The sequence below is a fragment of the Balaenoptera borealis genome (genome assembly GCF_965194805.1).
Source record: "Balaenoptera borealis genome assembly, chromosome: 8".
In the NCBI taxonomy this organism is placed as follows: Eukaryota; Metazoa; Chordata; class Mammalia; order Artiodactyla; family Balaenopteridae; genus Balaenoptera; species Balaenoptera borealis.
Window position 1 is genome coordinate 40,700,031 of NC_138865.1, and position 25,759 is coordinate 40,725,789.

Genomic DNA, 25,759 nt, shown 5'->3' on the forward strand with positions numbered 1-25,759 from the left:
TTCATACTGGAGTGGAACAGTCTCAACACCGCCATCTCATATGTCTATGGAGCTTTATAGAGTACAGACCTGTCCTCCACTGGCCTTGTCTCATCCCAGCTTCTCAGCCACCTGTGACATGAGCAGAACAAACATAGACGTGCTTGCCTTTGAAGCTGAGAAAAGAAATGAAGAGGCTTTCCCAGGATTCTCAGGGTCGGCCAGTAGCTAGGCCAAGAGTGAAATCCACATCTTCCCAGACTCTCCACACTGAACTCCCTGTCAGGTCCTGCCCTAACATGCCTCAGCCCGGGGCAAGAATACACATGGAGGCCCACATACTATTATCTAAATATTCACAAGCAATAATCAAGCTATCAACTGTTAAATAAAATATACTCTATCCTCCTATCTTGACATTTGGAGTTTCCAGAAGCAAATGCTGAGACTGAATTTGGCATATTGGGTATTTATTAGTGATCAACACAGGGAGGAAGCAGGAGCAGGCAGAGGGAGGAAATTGACTGCAGTACAGACCCCAGGCAAGCCTCAGCCAGTCCCACGGGGGTGTCCCAGAGCACTGATGGCCCATCAAAGTGTATCAAGTTTAGGTGAAATGACCGGGCCATCCCTCCCCACCCCAGGTACAGGGCGTACCTTTGGATGAGGAGGCTCTGTGCAGCTGCAGCAAGAGCCGACAATTGGGCAATGAGCCCTTCCTCTAACAAATACTCCTTAATAACGACCTGTTCAGCCCAGGAAAGGCCAGCAGGGTGAGAGAGCCTCCTTCTCTTCCCACTTCTGGATGTCCTGGCCTCCACATCCAAAGTCCACCTGCCTCCACAGCCGCCCTTGGGCCTATGGGCACACCACACAGGGGCTTGAGACACCCTGGGAAAGACAGAGGGGCAGGAGACGCCTATCCCCAACATCCTGGAGGCAGAATCCCAGGGTTCCCAGTACCCAGAGATTGGCCTAAAACCGGACGGGCATACCTCCATTCTTGGACAATGCGGGAGCAGAAGGAAGTCCCTTAAGGGTCCCCCTTAGGGCAGGATAAGGACCCTCTTGCTCGGGTCTAAGGTACTGCTACCAGAGATGGAAGTGAAATGTTGGGAGATAAAAAAGAGAAATTGCTTAAGGAAGGTTCTGAATTTCTTAGAGAAGGAGATTGACTCTCAGTTAATATTAAATAAAATAAAGGCTTACAAAAATCCCCATGAGTACCAGGGATTGTGACTGTTAGCCTTGTTGCCGTTGTAGCGGAGCAAGGGCCTCATGTCACTCTCGGGGTTCGCCCTTGGTCCAGTAATCCTCTCCCGCGGGGGAATCCTCCTTGCGGGTGTAGGTCAGGATCGTCCTCCAGCCCCCGCCCGCCGCCAGGTCCCTGGGGCCAAGCAGAGCAGGGCGCTGTCGGGCGCCTGGGGGAGCCGGGGCAGGGACGTGCGCGACCAGGAGCCAGAGTGATCGCGGCCGGAGAGGGAGGAGGCTGCCGGGCCCAGCCTGACGCAGAGGCGGCGGCGGCGGAGCAGGCCACTGCCGGGGCGCCCCGGCCACCAGCGTTAGCCCTCTCTCCGCCTTCTCCTGACGCGGCTCCTCGCGAGTGGGAGTGAGTACGTCGCGCGCCAGCCGGGGGTCGCGGGCTCGGGGCATCCTCTGCAAGCGAGCCCGGGCGGAGGGAGGCGCAGGAGCGCGCGCGAGGGGCGGAGGCGGGGAAAGGAGCGGGCGAGGCGGAGGCGAGGGAGCGGAGGGAGGGGAGCGAGGAGAGGGAGGGGCCCGCCTGCCGCGCCCCGGCCGCTCGGCGTGTGTGGCCGCAGGCGCCCGTCGCCGCTGCTGTCCCGGGGCTGAGCCGCGCCCGGGTTTTCAGGACGGTGCGTGAGCGAGTGTGTGTGTGTCCGCGCGGGCGAGCGCCGCGCCGGCCCGGAGCCTCTCGCTCGCTTCCACGGGCCGCGGTGCATGTTTGCCTCCTGCCACTGTGTGCCGCGAGGCAGGAGGACCATGAAAATGATCCACTTTCGGAGCTCCAGCATCAAATCGCTCAGCCAGGAGATGAAATGCACCATTCGGCTGCTGGACGACTCGGAGATCTCCTGCCACATCCAGGTGCTGGGGCGAGGGAGTGGACTACACGCCGGGCGCAGGACTGGGGGGCCTCTGCGGGTGGGCGTGCGCCGGCAGGGGCGAGGAACCCAGTCGGGGGCCTGCTAGAAAGCCACATTTCTCTTCCTCCGCCCCCTGAGACTGGGAGCCCTACCCAGGGATGGGGGCACTGTCCCCCGCAGGCACCAGGCGCGCGTTTTGCGTTCCCGGGGCCCCTTCCTCTGGCTTACACGCTGCGCTCAAGTCTCGCTGCGCCTAGGCTGGGGGCGCAGGGCAGCTGCCTCCTGGGGCACTCTAACCCCTCTGTTCCCTACCCCGTCGGGATATATGAGTTCTGAGAGCCGAGAGGGGTACCTGCATGTCGCCCACTTTTTCCTTCCTCCCTTCCTCCACGTGGAGAAGGCATGCACCAGCCTGGGCTCACTCATTTCTTTCTCTGGCGCCCGGGCTCCGAAGGTGCCCTCAGTCCCAGGGACCTGCTCCCTCTCCCTGCCTCCCCTCTACCTGTGGCCTTTACTTCTCAGCGTGGAGCGGCGGCGAAGTTTCCCGGGAGTGAGGAGAGGCCAGGCAGCCCCGGGCTCCAGCCTTAAGGGATGGGGCGCGCTCTGCGCGGACTGGAGCTACCTCGAAAGGAATCGTGTGAAATCTGAGTGTTTCAGAGAAAAGAAAAGGGCTGTGAGGCCGGCAGGGAGGGAACCCTGCAGGACCTGGGTTCCGGGAAAAAGCGCCCTTTGGGATATTGTTGGACATTTGCTCTCGTCCAAGTTGGAGAAGGCCACAGTTGTTTGGGCGAAGGCAGCTTTGCTGGCAACCTCATCCTCGGGTAGTAAGTGCCTTTGGGCTTGCAGTAGATCTAGTGTGAGCTGCAGCGGGGTGTGTGTGTGTGTGTGTGTGTGTGTGTGCTTTCAGTGCATGTATATGTAGGCAGGTATGTGTCCTGTCCCAAGACCCACTTGGGACACACAACCTGGAAAGGTCATGTCAGGGTTCAGCACTATTAGCTTCTGACTTTTAAATCTATTTACTTATTTATCTCTGTGATTTCCTCTTCTCACATACCTGAGTCTTGAAGCTTCAGTACGGAGTGAGCTGTTTTAAAAATACTGGGCACCCTACCCCCGTTCTGGTGAGGGATGAATGGGAGCAGCCTCTCCCAGGGGCAAGAATCTGCCTCTGGGCTGTGTTAACCAAGAATGAATGAATGAATGAATGAATGGTCTTCCCCTCCCCCTTTTTTCTTTTCTTGTGGGAGTTTGTGACATAGGGACTGTGACAACTAATTTGTGAGCTGACAACTGGATAAGTTTCAAGGCAGGAATGTGGTGCCCCATGACCTCCCAGGAAAGTAGGCTCCCACTGACTTTTCTGGAGGATCTTGAATTTCATTCTGGGCTAAGCATTGCTGCTAAACTTAATAATAAAAGGATTAGCAGGATAGGCAGTTTTTCTGCTGCCACAGGGTTGCACAGAAACATTTGGCATGTACTGTCTTGTGATTCAGAGAGAGTAGTTTGTGCATTTTGCTTTAAGTCCTAAAGTGGGTATACAAGAACTTTAACCCATATTGAATATGTAGATAATGAGGGGACCAGTGGCAGAGAGCGGGGCTGTTGAGTTCTCTTGGGCTCTCTCAGCCCTCTCTCTGCCCTGTCCTTTCCCACTTGGAGTTGACACCACTGTTTTTTTTCCCTTTGGGGGAGGAAGTCTTCCTTAGAATAGATAAATAGTCCCCAAAGGACATGTATGCATTGCCTGGTGTTCTGGGAAACAATAAATTGTAGCCAGTCTAATAGCAATTTGGAATGTTAGAGTTTGTATGGCCCAACTGATGCCAAAGAGATTAAAATGCTATGTTCCAAAATGTTGATTTTGGCATTGCTTAAGAAAATCAAGTGTTTTATTTGGAGGCACATCTGCCCCCAAATGGTGATTATCATTTAACCAATGAAAATGAATTAAAAGATTTTATTTTGATAATTTTGGAACTTATACCTTCCTAGAATATTTCAACCTGGGAATTGATGTTACACTTCTGAGCATAAGGTCACAAAAAAATTTCCATTTGTTTAGGGTGAGGACAAAATGATTTTTTTTTAAAAAGAAGCTTTTGGAGTCACCAGTACATGCCCTGGGGAATCCACCTGTCTTTCCTTTCTTGCTTGCCTTTTTCCTCCATTTTAGGGAATCACAAAGTTAAAAGACAGTGTAGATTGTTACACAGATCTTCCCCCTATAACCCACACAAAATGTGAGTTATGTATTTTTTTTTTTTGCAAAACAATAGCTTTTAAATATTCTTTTCCAAACTATATAATTTGGGTGGTTATTGACCAAAAAAACCCTTTCAAACAAACAATGTAATGGCTCAGTGTCAGCAGCCTGATAGCCAGTTACAGTAGGAGATGCCAAGAGTCACTTGCTGTGGCTCTTCATAGGATCTAGGATGCTGTCCCATTATGTCATTTGCATGTGAACGTTTAGGTAGAGTGGAAGAGGAATTCCAACCAGATAGGGAGCAAAAGGAGAGTCTAGGGCACCAGACAGAGGCCTGGGGAGGGGAAGGAGTTGCTAAATATTCCCTATTGGGCTTTTCCAACTGAGCCAACCCTTGAAGTCTGGAGACTGTGGAAGGACATGGCTTAGCTCTCATCTCTTTCATTCAGTCTTGCTGTTTCAAGTAGAACGGAGTCCTAGCCATCTTCCCCATTCCATCCACGTTTTCAGACGCTGGCAGTGTATTCACAGCTCCTTCTAATGAGCTTGCCATTTTTAATACTGATTTTTATTGAGTAAAATATAGACTTTTTACATTATTTCTTTGTTAGCAAATCCTGGTAAACATGGTTGCTATTATTGGAATTACCTGGAAATTTGTATTTGTATTTGAATAGAAATCCTGGCACTGTGCCTAGTACACAGTAGGCACTTAGTAATTATTTATAGATGTAGATTGAATAATTTCTGTCTGGGCTGTTAAATTCATGAGGTTAGGAACTTTTGTTGTGGTGGTTGTTCAAGGAGTCCTCAGTACCTAGAGCAGAACCTGGCATATAGTTGTGTTCAGTAAACACTTGTTGAATGAATGAATGCTACCGGCCCAGTATTTAATGTAGCTCATTACCTGTCAGCATGAGGGTAGCATGACAGCACTGGACTGGGAATCAGGAGATACATGATTTAGTTATGTTACCAACCAGTCGTGTGACACTGAGTGAGTCATTTGACATTTGGAATCAATGTTTCTTGTTTTGTAAAATAAGGGAGTTGGGTTAGAATGGATGGCTCCAGTTTAAAAAGTCTGTAGTTTAACTATTACCTAGACCAATTACCTTTGAGTAAAACATTGCTGTTGACAGAGTGGTTGTATACACATTATCTCATGTGATTTTCATTCCTATCCTGTTATCTCCGTTTTATTGATATTATTGTGTTCTTGAGTGTTATCTTAATTTTATAGGTGTAGAAAATGAGGTTCAGAGATGTTAGGCAACTTGAGTCACCTGGCAAGTAAGTAGATTAGAAGCCATGTCATTTGACTCAGAATCCAGAGCCCTTTCTTCTCTGCAGCTGCCTCCTGAGACTTGAGAATTAGGATGCTTTAGGCTGCAAATAAGACAGTAGCCAAGTTGAAGTGGCTTAAATAATAAGGAGGCTTATTATCTTACCTAATGAGAAGTCCAGAGGTAGGGTAGCTTCAGAGTTGTTCAGCAGCTCTGCGTGGACCTAGGTACTTTCCATCTTTCCACTCTGCCACCTCAACACGTCACCTTTGTCATTTATAGTCCTGGTTATAAGGTGGCTGTAGTAGTTCTGAATGTCAGTCAAGTACTAACACATCCACCGTATAAGAGGTGGTGTTTCTTCCTGCATTTCTTTTTATCATGGGGGAACACCATTCCTGGAGGCCCCCATCAGTCTTCCCTTCAGATCCTATTGGCCAGGATTAGATCCTATACCCAGGACTTAGCTGCAAAAGAGTCTAGAAACGTGTACATTTGGTATCTGCACCCTTCACTCCCTATAACGGGAGGTGGACTTTGACATCACGGAAGCAATGGAGAGGTGTGTGTACGTGTGCATGTGCCTGTGTGTGTGTAGTAGGGGGCTGGGGAACTGCTGTTGGCTAAGCAAGCAGTAGTGTCTTTCAGAATAGGTCAAACTGAGTTACAATTATTGTTACAATAAAACTGTCAGGAAAGTTTAATAAGATGTTAAGTAAGCCCAGGCTTATTTTAGGCAATCTTTGTACGATCAAATTCCACAACAAGAAAAATTATCGGATAGTCCTTTGTAGTTGGTGTTGTTAAATCAGTTCAGTCCTTACTGAGCAGGTGGGTTCTGGGTAGCTACAAGCCATCTTGTATAGAGCAGGCACCTCTGCTCTTGTTGAAGTGGCAGTATGGCAAAGTGGTTGAGAGCTTATGTTCCCGAGTGCTACTTGCCTGGGTTTGAACCCTGGCTCTACCATTAACTAGCCAGGTGATTTGGGCAAGTCACTTTGCCTCTTTAGGTCTCAGTTTCCTCATCTGTAAAATGGGGATAATAATGGCACAACCTCATGGGCTTGTTGTTAACAATTAAATGTGGGATATATGCTGAGCGCTTAGTACCTAGTCCATTGTAAGAGCTGAAAAAATATTGATGGTTGTCTTACTATTATGTGAAGGTATATTGGATTTAATCCTAAGTAGTGGGAAGGCTTTGGCTTGGAATCTGATGTCTTTAAGACCAAACTCCATTACTTTTTTTTTTTTTAATTAATTAATTTATTTATTTATGGCTGTGTTGGGTCTTCGCTTCTGTGTGAGGGCTCTCCCTAGCTGCGGCGAGCGGGGGCCACTCTTCATCGCGGTGCACGGGCCTCCCACTGTCGCGGCCTCTCTTGTTGCGGAGCCCAGGCTCCAGACGCGCAGGCCCAGCAACTGTGGCTCACGGGCTCAGTCGCTCCGCGGCATGCGGGATCCTCCCAGACCAGGGCCCGAACCCGTGTCCCCCGCACCGGCAGGCAGACTCCCAACCACTGCGCCACCAGGGAAGCCCTCCATTACTTTTTGATTGTGCAAGACCTTAAGCGAGTCACTGGGCCTCCTGTTTTTTAATCTGTGAAATGGGCATAATAATTCCTCAATTGCCAGTCTCCATTGGGTTGTTGAGGTGATGTCTATAAAAGCATGTTGCAAATGTTAAAACATCACCCAAATGTAGAATACTATTCTAATTAATTCAGTTGAAAAAAAAAAGAGAGAGTAGTTTACTGCATCCTGATTTTCTTATCTTCTGGAACAGGAATTGGATGGTCACATGCAAACATACATATGTGCTAAATGTCAGGCCCCATGATGATCCTGCTGGTGAAATTCAAGCTAGGTGCAGCTGACAGCCACACCTTTTCTGCTAGTAAGGACAATCCAACACTTTTCTCTATCAAACTCATTGAGAATGCCATTCAGAGTGCAGTGAAGATCAGACACAAAAGGAATAGGAGAGACAGTTTGTTAAATACTGTGGTCTAGCTCTGACGCGTTTAGGCCTAGATTACATGGGCCAGCTCTTTGTATTAAGTATATTCTGACAAAAAAAGTAATGTTATTTCAATGGCCTGCTAAGATCTTATCTCTTGATGTCCTCAAAGCAAAGGCAAAGTGTATTGACTGTGGGGAGAATGCAGTACTGTTAGCGCCACATCATTTGGACAGTATATCAGCTGGGTGCTTTCAACTAACAAATTCTAATTCAAACTGGCTTTAGCACTAAGGATGTTTACTGGATCACATATCCAGAAGTGCTGATTTAAGTAAGGACCTAATTCAAGGACTATCCTGCCTTTTTGTGAGGCTTTATCCTCAGACTGATAGTGAAATGGTTATAGCAGTTCCAGTTCTCACATTTTCATTGGACACCCTCCAGAAGAAGAGAAAAACCACTTCCCACTCAGCATTCCAAGCAAAAGTCCTGCAATCATTCTGATCAGACCTCCTGGGTCGCATGCCCACCCTGAACACAGTGAGTGTAATCAATAGAAGGGAACGTGCTGATTAGCTTAAGGCGACCAGAACCTGACCCTGGGACTCAGAGTGGAATCAGCTTCCTTCCTGGTGGTGGTCTGCATGGGGGAGAGGTCAATGCCTAGAAATCAGGGCTCTCCTCTGAAGGGGGGCGGGGGAGGGCTGCTAGGAAGTTAACCATACTAGATTCTTTGTCTGTCTGGGTCAGTGATTCTCAAAGTGTGTTCTGGGGACCCCCGGGAGTCCCTGAGATCCTTGCAGGGGGTCTATGAGGTTCAAACTATTTTCAAAATAATAATAAGATGTTGTTTGCCTCTTCTGGGTGAAAGAGTTTTATCAAGGTATAATTTACATACCATAAAATTCACCCATTTAAAGTGTACAATTTTAAGATCTTCACAGAGTTGTGCAACCATTACCACAAGCACTTTTGGAACATTTTCATCATCCCCAAAAGAAACCCTATGCTCTTTAGTAGTCACACTCCCTAAACCTCCTAGCCCTAGGTAACCACTAATCTAACTTCTGTCTCTAGAGATTTGTCTATTGTGGCCATTTGATAAAAATGAAATCATACAATGATCTTTTGTGTCTGGCTTCTTTCAGTTAGCATAATGTTTGCAAGGTTCATCCATGTTGTAGCATGTATCAGTATTTCTTCACTTTTAATTGCTGAATAATATTCTATTGTATGGATAGATCACAGTTTATCAATTTATCCGTTGATGAAAATTTGGGTTGTTTCCACTTTTTGGCTATTATGAAGAACGTTGCAGTGCATATTCCTGTAAAATTCGCCATTTCTTTTCAGTATACACCTGGGAGTGAAATTACTGTGTCATATGTTTAGTAACTCTGTTTAATCTTTTGAATTGAACAGTTTGCCAAACTGTTCTCCCAAGCAGCTGCACCATTTTACATTTCCACCAGCAGTGTATAAGGGTTTCAATTTCTCCACAGTCTCGCCAACACTTGTTATTATCTATTTGATTATAGCTATCTTAGTGGATGTGAAGTGATATCTTATTGTGGTTTTGATTTGCATTTCCTTGTTGCTAATGATGTTGAGCATCATTTCATGTGCTAATTGGCCATTTGTATATCTTCTTTGGAGAACTGTCCGTTTGGATCCTTTGCCCATTTAAAAGTTGAATTGTCTCTTTATTATTGAGTTCTAATAATTCTTTATATATTCTGGATACAGACCCCTTATTTAATAAATGATTTAAAGGTTTTTTTTCCCCCATTCTTAGGGTTGTCTTTTTACTCCGATGGTGTCAACATTTTAAAAATTTTGATGAAGTCCAATTTATCTATTTTTTCTTTTGTTGTTTCTGATTTTTGTGTCATAGCTAACTAACTATTGCCTAAACCAAGGTCATGAGATTTATACCTGTGTTTCCTTCGAACAGTTTTATAGTTTTAGCTCTTACATTTAGGTCTTTGAATCATTATTTTATTGATATGTGATCATATACCATAAAATTTCACCATTTTAAACTGTAAAATTCAGTAGATTTAGTATATTCACAAAGTTGTACAACGATCACCACTAATTCCAGAACATTTTCATCATCCCCCAAATAAAACTGTACCCACTAATTGTCCCCATCTGGGACTTCCCTGGTGGTCCAGTGGCTAAGACTGTGCACTCCCAATGCAGGGGCCCCAGGTTCCATCCCTGGTCAGGGAACTAGATCCCACATGCGCAACTAAGAGTTCGCATGCCGCAACTAAAAAAAAAAAAAGATCCCACATGCCGCAACTAAAGATCCTGCATGCTGCTACTGAAGATCCTGCATTTTGCAATGAAGATCCCGCCTGCTGCAACTAAGACCCAGCACAGCCAAATAAATAAATAAATATTTTAAAAAAATAGTCCCCATCTGATCCATTTTGAATTAATTTTTGTATATGGTGTGAGGTAGGGGTTGAACTTGGTTTTTTGCATGTGGATATCCAGTTGTCCCAGCACCATTTGTTGAAAAAACTATTTTTGTATTTGTCACCCTTGTTGAGATGTTGATTTGCCTTTTCCACTCTCATTCTCTCATAAGTATACAGCAGAGTTTTCCAGAGGCTGCATGATATGTGATATTGCAACACATTGACTATGGAAGCAGATGTGAGAATCCAGCTGTCTTCTGTTAAGCCAGACAGTAAAGATATTTACAAAAATGTAAAAAGCACTACTTTTCTCACTAAATTGGTCTTTATTTTGTAAGATAAAGTTATTTTTCATAAAAGTATGCTATTTATGTTAATGTGCAATGGGTTTATTATTTTTTTTAAATGAATCAGTGACTGAATATTTTAAAAATTATCAGCAAATATTGAGATATACAACCCAAATAAACAAAAGTTCTATAGATCATCAATAGTGTAAGGGAGTTTTCAGGCCAAAAAGCTCACTAATTGCTAGTTTTGGTGACTATCAATTTACTGAACTTCCTGAAAAATTTTTTAAAAACCCTAAGTAAAACAAAATAGAACTCCCATGCATCTTGGGCCTCCAAGATTGCAAGTTACAAGTACTTGAAATGATGTCAACTAAATAAAAAACCCAGTTGTACATGGAAAATGTGTATATGTATATTTGGAATTCTTAGTATTAACGATATACCTGTGTGTGTGCATGTGTGCATGCATGTGTGTGCGTATGTGTGTGTGTGTGCATTGCAATATTAAGAGTAGAAGGTCAAGGGCACACTCTGCTGTCCTAAGCATTTCCCAATTGCACTTGCTCTCCAGCTGAATCTCAATTTTTTTCAACTCGAATAATTAGATAAAGCCTTGTCTTACTTTGAGACCCCTCTTTTGATTATGGAAAATGTACAGCAACAGTGCATTAACATGTAAACTACTTGAATCAGGCCCATCAGTCACTGAATTCTTAAGTTGTTACTTCTTTTTCTGAGTAGGCATTTTGGGAACTCTTAAAAACGTGGGATAGGGAGGGTGGGAGGGAGACGCAAGACGGAGGAGATATGGGGATATATGTATATGTATAGCTGATTCACTTTGTTATAAAGCAGAAACTAACACACCATTGTAAAGCAATTATACTGCAATAAAGATGTTAAAAAGCAAAACATGGCAGGAAGAGAAATATCGGAATTTGTCCCACGGAGAATCTAGTATCTTCTGTTCTGTTGTTAAAATGCACATTCTGATTCAGAAGGTCCTGAGGACTGCCCTGAAATTCTGCATTTCTAATAGGCTTCCAGATAATGCTGCTGCTGCTGTTCTGTGAACCACACTTGGAATAGCAAGGCGTTAGTGAAATTTATCTGTTTCATAATAACATTCTTAATTTCCTTGAGTGTGGGGCTTTTTGGCCTTTGTCTCCCTTGATAACACCTCACCTGGCACATTTCCCTCAGTAGAGGTTCAGTGAATGAGTGAGTGAATGAATAAAGAAATCCATCCAGGTGTATCTATCACTGATAGACTGAAGTGCTGATTAGATATTGATGCTGCGGATGAAACGATTTCTTTTGACTCCCCGCCCCAGCCAAATCAAGAGATTGTTTTCCAAACAGGATTTCCTGTGATGGCCAATCTGATGAAGGGTTGGACATCCGTGAGAGCGCATGGGGGCCCAGGATTAATGAGAGAGTTCTTGTCCCTCTGGGCCACACTTCCCACTCTTGCTTTCCTGTATCCTGGACCCTGGTGGCATTGTGGAGGAACTCTGGCAACTTCTTGGCAGAAACAAATCATTGTGTATAAGCCAGCAGTGCCTGGAAATTCCCAGAGGCTTAGGGGACCCAGCTGTTCTCACTTTCAGAAGTGACCTCGGGGGACAGTGACCCCAGAGGACAGTGAAAAATACATTTGAGGTGTAACATAAGCTCTGGAGCTGTTTGTCTGGTGACTTTCCCTGAAGGTGCATGAGGGAAGTGAGAGGATCACTTTGGAAAAACATGAAGTTAATTCCAAAGGGAAAGAACATTTGTATAGATCAAGCAATTGTGTTTTTCAAAAGTGAATTAGTAAAGTTTTTTGAAATAACATCAATCTTATTCAGTAAACATTTAAAAAATATCTTCTACATGCCAAGCACAGAGCTGGGAACTAGAGATAAAAAGAAAATAAAATCAGACATCAAGAGGCTGATAGTCATTTGGAGGCAGAGAAACACGATCATGATTCAAGGACAAAATGACAGATATATGTGGGTGGAGGACCAAGAGGAGGCATCTGTGTCAGACTGAGACATCAATCAGTACCTCTGGTGTAGATGAATCTTGATTAATAATTAAAGGACAAGTGGAAGTCAATTCTTTGACGGAGGGAAAAAGGCATTCCAAACACAGTGAGCCCTTGCTTGGTGTAAAGCCATGGCCATGAAACAGCATGAGTGGACATAGAAATGAAGGAAGAGAGAATCTGGGATGAGTCCCAGGTGGTTGGTTTCAGTGACAGGGGTCATGGTGATACCAATCCAGTACTGGCCACAAATTTTGGGGACCCACTGGAAAATGAAAATATGGGGCTCCCTGTTAAAAATTATTAAGAATTTCAAGATCACAAGAACAGACCATTAAACCAAGTGTGGGATCCTTCTCAGCATGGATCCCACACCCATGAAACTGACCCTGAGAAGACAGAATAAAGGAGAAGCAGGTTAGGGGAGAAGATGATGAGCCTGGGCATGTTGACTTCGTGGTGCCTGTAGGGAATCTGAGTGGAGAATTACTGGTAGCCAGTTGGAAATAAGGAATGAAAGTGAGCAGAGAGGTCTGGCATGGAGACACAGATAGGAGAGTCCTTAGTATTCATGCAAGTGGTGGTAGAAACCATGTGGTATGAATGAAACTATTATGATGGGTCTTCCTTTTTTGTCTTTCTGCTTGGGGAATCCTTGTAGATCAAACCAATGGAGTTTGAGCTCTGGAATTCTTTCCAAGAGCACTTAATCATTTTCCCTTAGTCTGGAAATTCCCACCTGAACGAGAGCTTCTCCATTTTCTTCTGCAAGAAAAAAAGGCAGCCAACTCAGAGTTCTCAGTGGAAAGGCACTTTCCTTCTCTTAATTCTCATTTTCTAGCTTGGAATAACCGATGAAAAAAAGTCCTCTCCCAGCTATAAGGCTCTGAGTTACAAAGCATAGGATTTTCACTCTAGGGAAGTTACCCTTTGAAACAGTGTCATGAACATTAAATAGATAATACATTTTAAAATCCTATCAACGTGGTGTAAAATTGATGTCAACATGTCATATGAGGAGCAACTTTGCAAGTTATGCTGCAATAATTTATCTTTTTAAAATATTTACTTACATCTCAGATATCCCCAATGGCAAATTTTGTTTTCTATTTAGTTTCCAGGAGATTATTGTGAATGTTGATTAAAATAAATTCAAGTTCTGTAAAATCCTTCAAAGAAATAATTTAATATTAGTAACATAATGACCTGGATCTTAGATGTACAACAGAGCTTTGTCTGAATATATCTATTATTATGCTAAGGTTTTTTTTTTTTTTTAATGAAAGCTTCTTTATTCATTTATTTATTTTTAGCTGTGTTGGGTCTTCGTTTCTGTGCAAGGGCTTTCTCTCGTTGCGGCGAGCGGGGGCCACTCTTCATCGCGGTGCGCGGGCCTCTCACTGTTGCGGCCTCTCTTGTTGCGGAGCACACGCTCCAGACGCGCAGGCTCAGTAATTGTGGCTCACGGGCCTAGCTGCTCTGCGGCATGTGGGATCTTCCCAGGCCAGGGCTCGAACCCGTGTCCCCTGCATTGGCAGGCAGACTCTCAACCACTGCGCCACCAGGGAAGCCCCTATGCTAAGGTTTGAAATATGATTATTCTGTAGCAGGGGAAGCAATTAGCATATTAACAGATTACAGTTTGGTTTATTACCTCTCATCTCAGAAGCATAATTTGTTGCTTTAAGGCACTAGGCCTTGATGGTGAATGTTAGTCTGGAAAGGATTGACTGAATCAGGGTCTTCATGTGCAAACTGTGAAAATTCAAGTGCAATATCATTTACTAATGAATTGGTAATAAAATTAAGCCATCTTAAAATAAATCAGTAACTAATTAGCTTTATTAATAGAAGAGAGGACAAAAGCCTACTCAGTAAGTTGGCTAATAATTCTTCCTTGATGTTACTAACCGATGTTATTTTTTGGGCTGGTCTATACGCGTATGACTGCCCATTGTTCTGAAAATAATGCTAGTCTCTGTGATCTTCATCCATATGTAGGTGTCATCTACAGTGTTATGATGGTGGGAATTTATTGGTTCTTTGTTTAGCAGCATCCTTTCTTTCTGCTCATATGCCTCTTGATATCCTTGAGTAGTATGCTCATAAAGTGTATTAGCTAGTTGATTAAATTGAGATCCAGAGGTGTGATTTGCCTGAAGTTGCCTATTTAGCAAAATTAGGGTGGGGTATGGTGTCTTGGATTATCGATTTGCTCCTACTAAATACTAAATACTACCCTTCTTTTGTTTTTGAATCTTTCTTGGCAGTCTAAATGATGTAATTCTTTTCCACTGACAACTGTTAATAGCACAAGGAAAAAACCTCACACTGACCACATTTCTGGGTAAAGAAAGCATGTTGATGTCTTAGAACTGTCATCTAAGGACACAATTTTAGTTCTTCTCTACTTTCTTTAGTCAATATATGGCTCAATGTACTTCCAAATGAAAATTGACATCAATTGATCAGGTAATTATGAATTGGCATCTAACATTGCTAGATAATTGAAAGATACCTTCCCTTTCCCTTTACATGTTTGGCATGGTACCAAGCAATACGTTGCTTGTATTTTGAAATTTCAAAGTAACTTTCAAAAAATTACAAAGGAAAAAAAGAGGAAGGATGATGTCATAGAATTGTCTATCTATCCTCTGTGGTAATTTACCTTGTAGTTTTGAGATTGACTCAGGAAGTCAAATTCTTAGCAATCCCAGGCCATGGTATTTAGAAGACTGCTAGAAAAATATGAAAGTAAAGTTTTTTGGTTAGGCACTGGTTACATCCTGGTCAGGCTCTCTTTGTTTTGAAGGCTTAGGTAGAAGAGTAATAAAATCTCTGGAGTCAAGGGTGGAAAAAACACTTCATACCACCTGGAGCCTTGTCAAGGGTAACTTCACCTCTTGTGTTCCCAAACCTCAAGGGAGATGTATTTCTGCTGAAGGATCATGGCGGTGGGGGGCAGGGCACCTTGAATGACACATTTTGTCTCCACATTTGGAGACATAGTTTCTCCACCAGGTGTAGATGGCACCTTCTTGGTTCAGTGCTGATTAAAAGAAAACAAGGAGGAAAAGTTGTACAGTAATTCAAGGGCAGCCGTGAAGTCTGAGTTTGCAGCGCCAGCAGCAGTGTGGTAATTTGAGAATAGCAAATTAGAAGAACAAAGCAGATTTTAATCATATGCCACAGACAGGAAGGTGGTTTAGGTTTATCTCCAAATTGTCCCTGCATTAAAGAAAGGGAGGTTTTTAATGCTCTAATCCAGTATTTATTGTTAAAGATTTCTTTGTTTCTTTCCCCCAGCCTTTCTTTACTACACTCACTGGGTGGGAAATGCCAGTCTTTTTTCCCATCCATGTACTCAGCAGTTGTTAAATATGAAACATTTTCTTGATGTTATTGGAAATGGAGGGGGGGGCACAGATTTTGAGATTTGAGATTCAAGATCTTTACCTTTAGGAGATTTTTGTCTGAAGGCACAATTGTCCCCTCCCATCCTTTCCATCCACCCATCCACCGATCCATCCATTCATCTGTCAACCCAGCCACCCGCTCCTCCACTCATCCATCCAACAGACATTTGCTGAGCATCTCTCTTAAGGACCAGTCTGGGTACCAGAGATAAAAAGATAAGTAAGAATATGGTCCTTTCCAGTCTGGTAGAAAACACAGACACATAGATTCAAGGTGATACTATTACATTTGAAGAACACTAAGGTGTTATTGGAGCACGTAGAGAAACCGAGGTATCAACTGGGGGAAGGTGTAACCCTCCTTTAATCTCTAATCACTCTCTTCCAAAGCCACTACTCCTCCAAAGGATATTCTTTGAAATGGTTCACTGATATTTTCTTACTCCCATTTAAATGTGAATAAGAGCATCTTTAAGAACTTTGCTCTTTGTCTTGCAAATATCTCAGCAAAAATTGTACCTTGCTATAAAATGTGATTTCAAGAGAAGTCACACACCCCATTCCCTGCTTTCTACGTGCTTTTCACCCTCAAAGTGTCTCCTATATAGAAATTCTTGAGCAGCCACTGGGGATCCTAATCCAGCCTGGGAAGGACAGCGAAGAGTTTTTTTTGGAGGAGATGATGTCTTAGCATCCAAGACTTAGATGAGTTTTAAAGAAAAAGTAGGCATTGTTTGGCCACTAAATCGGGGGACTGTGTTGAGAAGGGGTACAGTTAGGAAAAGAAGGGCCTCTGGCAGAAGGCTGTGCATAGGCAAAGACATGGTGTTTGTGAGGAACTAAGAAATGCATTGATTTTATATGTTAACAGAGAGGTCCATCACTTGCAGTGGGGAGTTGGCAATTATCTGCTCAGACTATGCAGACAGTGCAGTGGGCAGCTGGAGTCTAGAAAACAGTATTGGCTACTGTTTACTAGGGAATAATCAGGACAACCCCACTGAGGCATGGTTTGTGTGGTTCAATGACAATCGCCATTGTTTTGCAGGGTCAGCTTGGCTACACTTCCAGAGTGAAAGGTAAGACGTGTCGCATGTTTTATCTCAGGCACCGCCCTGAGGAACGCTGGAGTTTTCAAGTTCTTAGTTGAGGTTTTAGACTTTTATGTGCTGTTGGGGTGGCGATGGTTCCATGACCTGTGACCTTCAGTGAGCCCAGTGATGAAGCGAGTCTTCCTTAATGACAGATCAGGAAATTGACAGACTTTTCCAAAGCAACTCATCCCTTTAACCTGTTAGGGTGGTCCTCAGTCCAACCAGAGAGGGCCTGATGGAAGTAGTTTGGGGGTTTCTGGAAATAAGTGTTGAACAGAAGTGAGAGGAATCGAAAAAGGCCTCCTTCTGCACTTTAGATCAGCACTGCCCAGTAGAACCTTTGTGATGATGAAACTGTTCTTTATCTGTGCTGTCCAATTTGGTAGCTACTGGCCTCACGTGGCGATTGAGCACGTAAAATGTGACTGGTGTCACTGAGGGACTGAATTGTCAGTGTTATTTAATTTAGTTCATTAAAATCTAAATTTAAATAGTTACATATGCTAGAGGCTGTCATACTGAACAGTGCAGTGTTAGCCTCTTAATGGTGGTTAACTCTTGAAGGAGAGTCAGGGTGTGGAGTAGCACCGGAAAACTTTCCTGCTTTCTTCTGCATACTGCTGTACCATTTGCACTTTTGGTAAGCATTTGTTACTTCTGCATTTTTAAAAACTGTGTGACATTCTGAAAAAGGCAAAACTTTGGTGACAGTAAAAAGATGAGTGGTTGCTTGGGGTGGGAGAAAGAGGGATGAATAGACAGAGAGCATGGAGTATTTTTAGAGCAGTGAAACTATTCTATATGATGCTATAATGGTGGATACATGTTACTGTAAATTTGTCCAAACCCACGGAATGTATAAAATCAAGAGTGAACCCTAATGTAAACTCTGGACTTTGGATTATAATGATGTATCAATGTAGGTTCATCAATTGTAGGACATGTACCATTCTGGTGGGGGATGCTGATATTGGGGGAGGCTCTGCATATGTGGGGATGGGGGGTATATGGGAAATCTCTGTACCTTCTGCTGAATTTTGCTGTGAACCTAAAACTGCTCTAAAAATAAAGTCTATTTAAAAAGAAAAAAAATAAGACATTTTGGAGAAGAAATATGTGCCTTTATTCTCAGAGAGGACTTAGAAAGTTGGAAAAGATTTTAGATTTTTAGTCTAATGCCTGCATCTTTCTCCGGGAGCATCTAAGTCCTGAGAAGAGAAGGGACTCACTTAACCTGGTGAGTGACAGAGGACTAGGACCCAGGCATCCAGATTTCCATTTTCATAGTTCTTTCAATTTCATGGTAAGGCATTGTTTATGTGAGTTTGGTTAATGTTGCTATGGTTTTCCTGTGTACCTAGAAATAAGTGACATGCCATGATTTAAGTTCAAATTCAACTGTTCATTGCTGGTATATAGGAAAGAGATTGATTTTTTTTAATATTAACCTTGTATCCTACAACCTTGCTATAATGACTTATTAGTGCAGGAGTTTTTTTGTTGATTCTTTCAGATTTTCTACATAGACAATCATGCCATCTGTGAATAAAGGCAGTTTTATTACTTCCTTCCCAATCTGTGTACCTTTTATTCTTTTTCTTGCCTTGTTGCATTAGCGAGGACGTCTAGTATGATGTTGAAAAGGAGTGGTGAGAGGGGCATCCTTGCCTTGTACCTGATCTTAGTGGGGAAAGCTTTGAGTTTCTCAACATTGAGGATGATATGAACTGAAGGTTTTTTGTGGATTTTTTTTTTAATCAGGTTGAGAAATCTCCCCTCTATTCCTAGTTTACTGAGAGTTTTTATGATGAATGGGTCCTGAATTGTCAAATGCTTTTTCTGCATTTATTGATATGATCACGTGATTTTTCTTTTTTAAAAAATATTTATTTATTTATTTTATTTTTGGCTGCATCGTGTCTTAGTTGCAGCATGCAGGAAGTTCGTTGTGGCATGTGGGATCCTCCGCTGTGGCACACCGGCTTCTCTCTAGTTGTGGCGTGCGGGCTCCAGAGCATGTGGACTCTGTAGCTGCGGCATGTGGGCTCTCTAGTTGTGGCCCACATACTCAGTAGCTGTGGTGTGCGGGCTTAGTTGCCCCATGGCATGTGGGATCTTAGTTCCCCAACCAGGGATCGAACCTGCATCCCCTGCATTGGAAGGCGGATTCTTAACCACTGGACCACCAGGGAAGTCCCTTGATTTTTCTTTTTCAGTTTGTTGTTTTGATGGATTACATTTGATTTTTTTTTGTTAAATTTTTTTTAACATCTTTATTGGAGTATAATTGCTTTACAATGGTGTGTTAGTTTCTGCTTTATAGCAAAGTGAATCAGTTATACGTATACATATGTTCCCATATCTCTTCCCTCTTGCGTCTCCCTCCCTCCCACCCTCCCTATCCCACCCCTCTAGGTGGTCACAAAGCACAGAGCTGATCTCCCTGTGCTATGCGACTGCTTCCCACTAGCTATCTATTTTAAGTTTTGTAGTGTATATATGTCCATGCCACTCTCTCACTTTGTCACAGCTTACCCTTCCCCCTCCCCATATCCTCAAGTCCATTCTTTAGTAGGTCTGTGTCTTTATTCCCGTCTTGCCCCTAGGTTCTTCATGACCTTTTTTTCCTTAGATTCCATATATATGTGTTAGCATATGGTATTTGTTTTTCTCTTTCTGACTTACTTCACTCTGTATGACAGACTCTAGGTCCATCCACCTCACTACAAATAACTCATTTTGTTTCTTTTTATGGCTGAGTAATATTCCATTGTATATATGTGCCACATCTTCTTTATCCATTCATCTGTTGATGGACACTTAGGTTGCTTCCATGTCCTGGCTATTGTAAGTAGAGATGCAAAGAACATTTTTGTACATGACGCTTTTTGAATTATGGTTTTCTCAGGGTACATGCCCAGTAGTGGGATTGCTGGGTTGTATGGTAGTTCTATTTTTAGTTTTTTAAGGAGTCTCCATACTGTTCTCCACAGTGGCTGTATCAATTTACATTCCCACCAACAGTGCAAGAGGATTCCCTTTTCCCCACACCCTCTCCAGCATTTATTGTTTGTAGATTTTTTGATGATGGCCATTCTGACCGGTGTGAGATGTTATCTCATTGTAGTTTTGATTTGCATTTCTCTAATGATTAATGATGTTGAGCATTCTTTCATGTGTTTATTGGCAATCTGTATATCTTCTTTGGAGAAATGTCTATTTAGGTCTTCTGCCCATTTTTGGATTGGGTTGTTTGTTTTTTTGATATTGAGCTGCATGAGCTGCTTGTAAATTTTGGAGATTAATCCTTTGTCAGTTGCTTCATTTGCAAATATTTTCTCCCATTCTGAGGGTTGTCTTTTCATCTTGTTTATGTTTTCCTTTGCTGTGCAAAAGCTTTTAAGTTTCATTAGGTCCCATTTGTTTATTTGTGTTTTTATTTCCATTTCTCTAGGCGGTGGGTCAAAAAGAATCTTGTTGTGATTTATGTCATAGAGTGTTCTGGCTATGTTTTCCTCTAAGAGTTTGATAGTGTCTGGTCTTACACTTAGGTCTTTAATCCATTTTGAGTTTATTTTTGTGTATGGTGTTAGGGAGTGTTCTAATTTCATACTTTTACATGTACCTGTCCAGTTTTCCCAGCACCACTTATTGAAGAGGCTGTCTTTTCTCCACTGTATATTCTTGCCTCCTTTATCAAAAATAAGGTGACCATATGTGTGTGGGTTTATCTCTGGGCTTTCTATCCTGTTCCATTGATCTATATTTCTGTTTTTGTGCCAGTACCATACTGTCTTGATTACTGTAGCTTTGTAGTATAGTCTGAAGTCAGGGAGTCTGATTCCTCCAGCTCCGTTTTTCTTTCTCAAGATAGCTTTGGCTATCTGGGGTCTTTTGTGTTTCCATACAAATTGTGAAATTTTTTGTTCTAGTTCTGTGAAAAATGCCAGTGGTAGTTTGATAGGGATTGCATTGAATGTGTAGATTGCTTTGGGTAGTAGAGTCATTTTCACAATGTTGATTCTTCCAATCCAAGAACATGGTATATCTCTCCATCTATTTGTATCATCTTTAATTTCTTTCATCAGTGTCTTATAATTTTTTGCATACAGCTCTTTTGTCTCCTTAGGTAGGTTTATTCCTAGATATCTTATTCTTTTTGTTGCAGTGGTAAATGGGAGTGTTTTCTTAATTTCACTTTCAGATTTTTCATCATTAGTGTATAGGGATGCTAGAGATTTCTGTGCATTAATTTTGTATCCTGCTACGTTACCAAATTCATAAATTAGCTCTAGTAGTTTTCTGGTAGCATCTTTAGGATTCTCTATGTATAGCATCAGGTCATCTGCTAACAGTGACAGTTTTACTTCTTCTTTTCCGATTTGGATTCCTTTTATTTCTTTTTCTTCTCTGATTGCTGTGGCTAAAACTTCCAAAACTATGTTGAATAATAGTGGTGAGAGTGGGCAACCTTGTCGTGTTCTTGATCTTAGTGGAAATGGTTTCAGTTTTTCACCATTGAGGACGATGTTGGCTGTGGGTTTGTCATATATGGCCTTTATTATGTTGAGGAAAGTTCCCTCTATGCCTACTTTCTGGAGGGTTTTTTATCATAAATGGGTGTTGGATTTTGTCGAAAGCTTTCTCTGCATCGATTGAAATGATCATATGGTTTTTCTCCTTCAATTTGTTAATATGGTGTATCACATTGATTGATTTGCATATATTGAAGAATCCTTGCATTCCTGGGATAAACCCCACTTGATCATGGTGTATGATCCTTTTAATGTGCTGTTGGATTCTGTTTGCTAGTATTTTGTTGAGGATTTTTGCATCTATATTCATCAGTGATATTGGCCTGTAGTTTTCTTTCTTTGTGACATCTTTGTCTGGTTTTGGTATCAGGGTAATGGTGGGCTCGTAGAATGAATTTGGGAGTGTTCCTCCCTCTGCTATATTTTGGAACAGTGTGAGAAGGATAGGTGTTAGCTCTTCTCTAAATGTTTGATAGAATTCGCCTGTGAAGCCATCTGGTCCTGGGCTTTTGTTTGCTGGAAGATTTTTTTTTTTTTTTTTTTTTGGCTGAGTTGGTTCTCTGTTGCTGCATGCAGGGTTTCTCTAGTTGCTTCGAGTGGGGGCTACTCTTCGTTGTGGTGCACGGGCTTCTCATTGCGGTGGCTTCTCTTGTTGCAGAGCATGGGCTCTAGGCATGCAGGCTTCAGTAGTTGAGACTCGCAGGCTCTAGACTGCCGGCTTAGTAGTTGTGGCACATGGGCTTAGTTGCTCCGCAGCATGTGCGATCTTCCCAGACCAGGGATTGAACCTGTGTCCCCTGCATTGACAGGCGGATTCTTAACCAGTGTGCCACCAGGGAAGCCCCTGCTGGAAGATTTTTAATCACAGTTTCAATTTCAGTGCTTGTGATTGGTCTGTTCATATTTTCTATTTCTTCCTGGTTCAGTCTCGGAAGGCTATGCATTTCTAAGAATTTGTCCGTTTCTTCCACGTTGTCCATTTTATTGGCATAGAGTTGCTTGTAGTAATCTCTCAGGATCCTTTGTATTTCTGTAGTGTCAGTTGTTACTTCTCGTTTTTCATTTCTAATTCTATTGATTTGAGTCTTCTCCCTTTTTTTCTTGATGAGTCTGGCTAATGGTTTATCAATTTTGTTTATCTTCTCAAAGAACCAGCTTTTAGTTTTATTGATCTTTGCTGTCATTTCCTTCATTTCTTTTTCATTTATTTCTGATCTGATTTTTATGATTTGTTTGCTTCTGCTAACTTTGGGGTTTTTTTGTTCTTCTTTCTCTAATTGCCTTGGATGTAATGTTAGGTTGTTTATTTGAGATGTTTCTTGTTTCTTAAGGTAGGATTGTATTGCTATAAACTTACCTCTTAGAACTGCTTTTGCTGCATCCCATAGGTTTTGGGTTGTCGTGTTTTCATTGTCATTTGTTTCTAGGTATTTTTAAATTTCCTCTTTGAGTTCTTCAGTGATCTCTTGGTTATTAAGTAGTGTATTGTTTAGCCTCCATGTGTTTGTATTTGTTACAGATTTTTTCTTGTAATTGATATCTAGTCTCATAGCGTTGTGGTCAGAAAAGATACTTGATATGATTTCAATTTTCTTAAATTTACCAAGGCTTGATTTGTGACCCAAGGTAGGATCTATCCTGCAGAATATTCCATGAGCACTTGAGAAGAATGTGTAATCTGTTGTTTTTGGATGGAATGTCCTATAAATATCAATTAAGTCCATCTTGTTTAATGTATCATTTAAAGCTTGTATTTCCTTATTTATTTTCATTTTGGATGATCTGTCCATTGGTGAAAGTGGGGTGTTAAAGTCCCCTACTATGATTGTGTTACTGTCCATTTCCCCTTTTATGGCTGTTAGTATTTGCCTTATATATTGAGGTGCTCCTATGTTGGGTGCATAGATATTTACAATTGTTATATCTTCTTCTTGGATCGATCCCTTTATCATTATGTAGTGTCCTTCTTTGTCTCTTGTAATAGTCTTTATTTTAAAGTCTATTTTGTCTGATATGAGAATTGCTATTCCAGGTTTCTTTTGATTTCCATTTGCATGGAATATCTTTTTCCATCCCCTCACTTTCAGTCTGTACGTGTCCCTAGGTCTGAAGTGGGTCTCTTGTTGACAGCATATATACAGATCTTGTTTTTGTATCCATTCAGCCAGTCTATATCTTTTGGTTGGAGCATTTAATCCATTTACATTTAAAGTAATTATCAATATATATGTTCCTATTACCATTTTCTTAATTGTTTTGTTACTGTAGGTCTTTTCCTTCTCTTGTGTTTCCTGCCTAGAGAAGTTCCTTTAGCATTTGTTGTAAAGCTGGTTTGGTGGTGCTGAATTTTCTTAGCTTTTGCTTGTCTGTAAAGGTTTTAATTTCTCCATCAAATCTGAATGACATTCTTGCTGGGTAGAGTAATCTTGGTTGTAGGTTTTTCTCCTTCATCACTTTAAATATGTCCTGCCACTCCCTTCTTGCTTGCAGAGTTTCTGCTGAAAGATCAGCTGTTAACCTTATGGGCATTTCCTTGTGTATTATTTGTTGTTTTTCCCTTGCTGCTTTTAATATTTATTCTTTGTATTTAATTTTTGATAGTTTGATTAATATGTGTCTTGGCGTGTTTCTCCTTGGATTTATCCTGTATGGGACTCTCCATGCTTCCTGGACTTGATTATCTATTTCCTTTCCCATATTAGGGAAGTTTTCAACTATAATGTCTTCAAATATTTTCTCAGTCCCTTTCTTTTTCTCTTCTTCTTCTGGGACCCCTATAATTCAAATGTTGGTGTGTTTAATGTTGTCCCAGAGGTCTCTGAGACTGTCCTCAGTTCTTTTCATTCTTTTTTCTTTATTCTGCTCTGCAGTAGTTATTTCCACTATTTTATCTTCCAGGTCACTTATCTGTTCTTCTGCCTCAGTTATTCTGCTATTGATCCCTTCTAGAGAATCTTTAATTTCATTTATTGTGTCGTTCATCACTGTTTGTTTGCTCTTTAGTTCTTCTAGGTCCTTGTTAAACATTTCTTGTATTTTCTCTATTTCCACGATTTTGGATCATGTTTACTATCATCATTCTGAATTCTTTTTCAGGTAGACTTCCTATTTCCTCTTCATTTGTTAGGTGTGGTGGGTTTTTGCCTTCCTCCTTCATCTGCTGTGTGTTTTTCTGTCTTCTCATTTTGCTTAACTTACTGTGTTTGGGGTCTCCTTTTCTCAGGCTGCGGGTTCGTAGTTCCCGTTGTTCTTGGTGTCTGTCCCCAGCGGCTAAGGTTGGTTCAGTGGGTTGTGTAGGCTTCCTGGTGGAGGGGACTAGTGCCTGTGTTCTGGTGGATGAGGCTGGATCTTATCTTTCTGGTGGGCAGGTCCACGTCTGGTGGTGTGTTTTGGGGTGTCTGTGGCCTTATTATGATTTTAGGCAGCCTCTCTGCTAATGGGTGGGGTTGTGTTCCTGTTTTGCTAGTTGTTTGGCATAGGGTGTCCAACACTGTAGCTTGCTGGTCAGTGAGTGAAGCTGGGTCTTGGCATTGAGATGGAGATCTCTGGGAGATTTTTGCCGTTTGATACTACATGGAGCTGGGATGTCTCTTGTGGACCAGTGTCTTGAACTCTCCCACCTCAGAGGTACAGCCCTGATGCCTGGCTGGAGCACCAAGAGCCTTTCATCCACACGGAAAAAGAGAAAAAGTGAAAAAATTATATGTATGTTTGCTCCCAAAGTCCACCTCCTCTGTTTGGGATGATTTGTTGTCTATTCAGGTATTCCACAGATGCAGGGTACATCAAGTTGATTGTGGAGATTTAATCCGCTGCTCCTGAAGCTGCTGGGAGAAATTTCCCTTTCTCCTCTTTGTTCGCACAGCTCCGGGGGTTCAGCTTTGGATTTGGACCTGCCTCTGTGTGTAGGTCGCCTGAGGGCGTCTGTTCTTTGCTCAGACAGGACGGGGTTAAAGGAGCAGCTGATTCGGGGGCTCTGGCTCACTCAGGCTGGGGGGAGGGAGGGGTACGGATGCGGGGCGAGCCTGCGGCGGCAGAGGCCAGTGTGACGTTGCAGCAGCCTGAGGTGCGCTGTGCGTTCTCCCGGGGAAGTTGTCCCTGGATCACAGGACCCTGGCAGTGGTGGGCTGCACAGGCTCCCGGGACGGGTGGTGTGGATAGTGACCTGTGCTCGCACACAGGCTTCTTGGTGGCGGCAGCAGCAGCCTTAGCGTCTCATGTCCGTCTCTGGGGTCCGCGCTGATAGCCGCGGCTCGCGCCCGTCTCTGGAGCTCGTTTAGGCTGCGCTCTGAATCCCCTCTCCTCGCGCACCAGGAAACAAAGAGGCAAGAAAAAGTCTCTTGTCTCTTTGTCAGTTCCAGACCTTTTCCCAGACCCCTTCCCAGCTAGCCGTGGCGCCCTAGCCCCCTTCAGGCTGT

At 42.7% G+C, this 25,759-nt stretch overlaps 1 protein-coding gene across 4 annotated transcripts in view; it reads left to right on the plus strand.

The window, feature by feature from the left end:
* FRMD3 (FERM domain containing 3) overlaps positions 1 to 25,759 on the plus strand; it is a 380,805-nt gene that overhangs the window by 60,287 nt on the left and 294,759 nt on the right. The window contains exons 1-2 of one of the 4 annotated variants that reach the window (XM_082401187.1): positions 1,446 to 1,588; positions 1,847 to 2,082. The exons of 1 other annotated variant lie outside the window; for it this stretch is intronic. In XM_082401187.1, coding sequence (XP_082257313.1) covers positions 1,936 to 2,082 — 147 coding nt within the window. In that variant the 5' untranslated portion in view covers positions 1,446 to 1,588; positions 1,847 to 1,935. Of the gene's footprint in view, positions 1 to 1,445; positions 1,589 to 1,760; positions 2,083 to 25,759 lie in introns of those variants that run through there. 2 more of the 4 variants (XM_082401186.1, XM_082401189.1) reach the window with 2 other exon arrangements.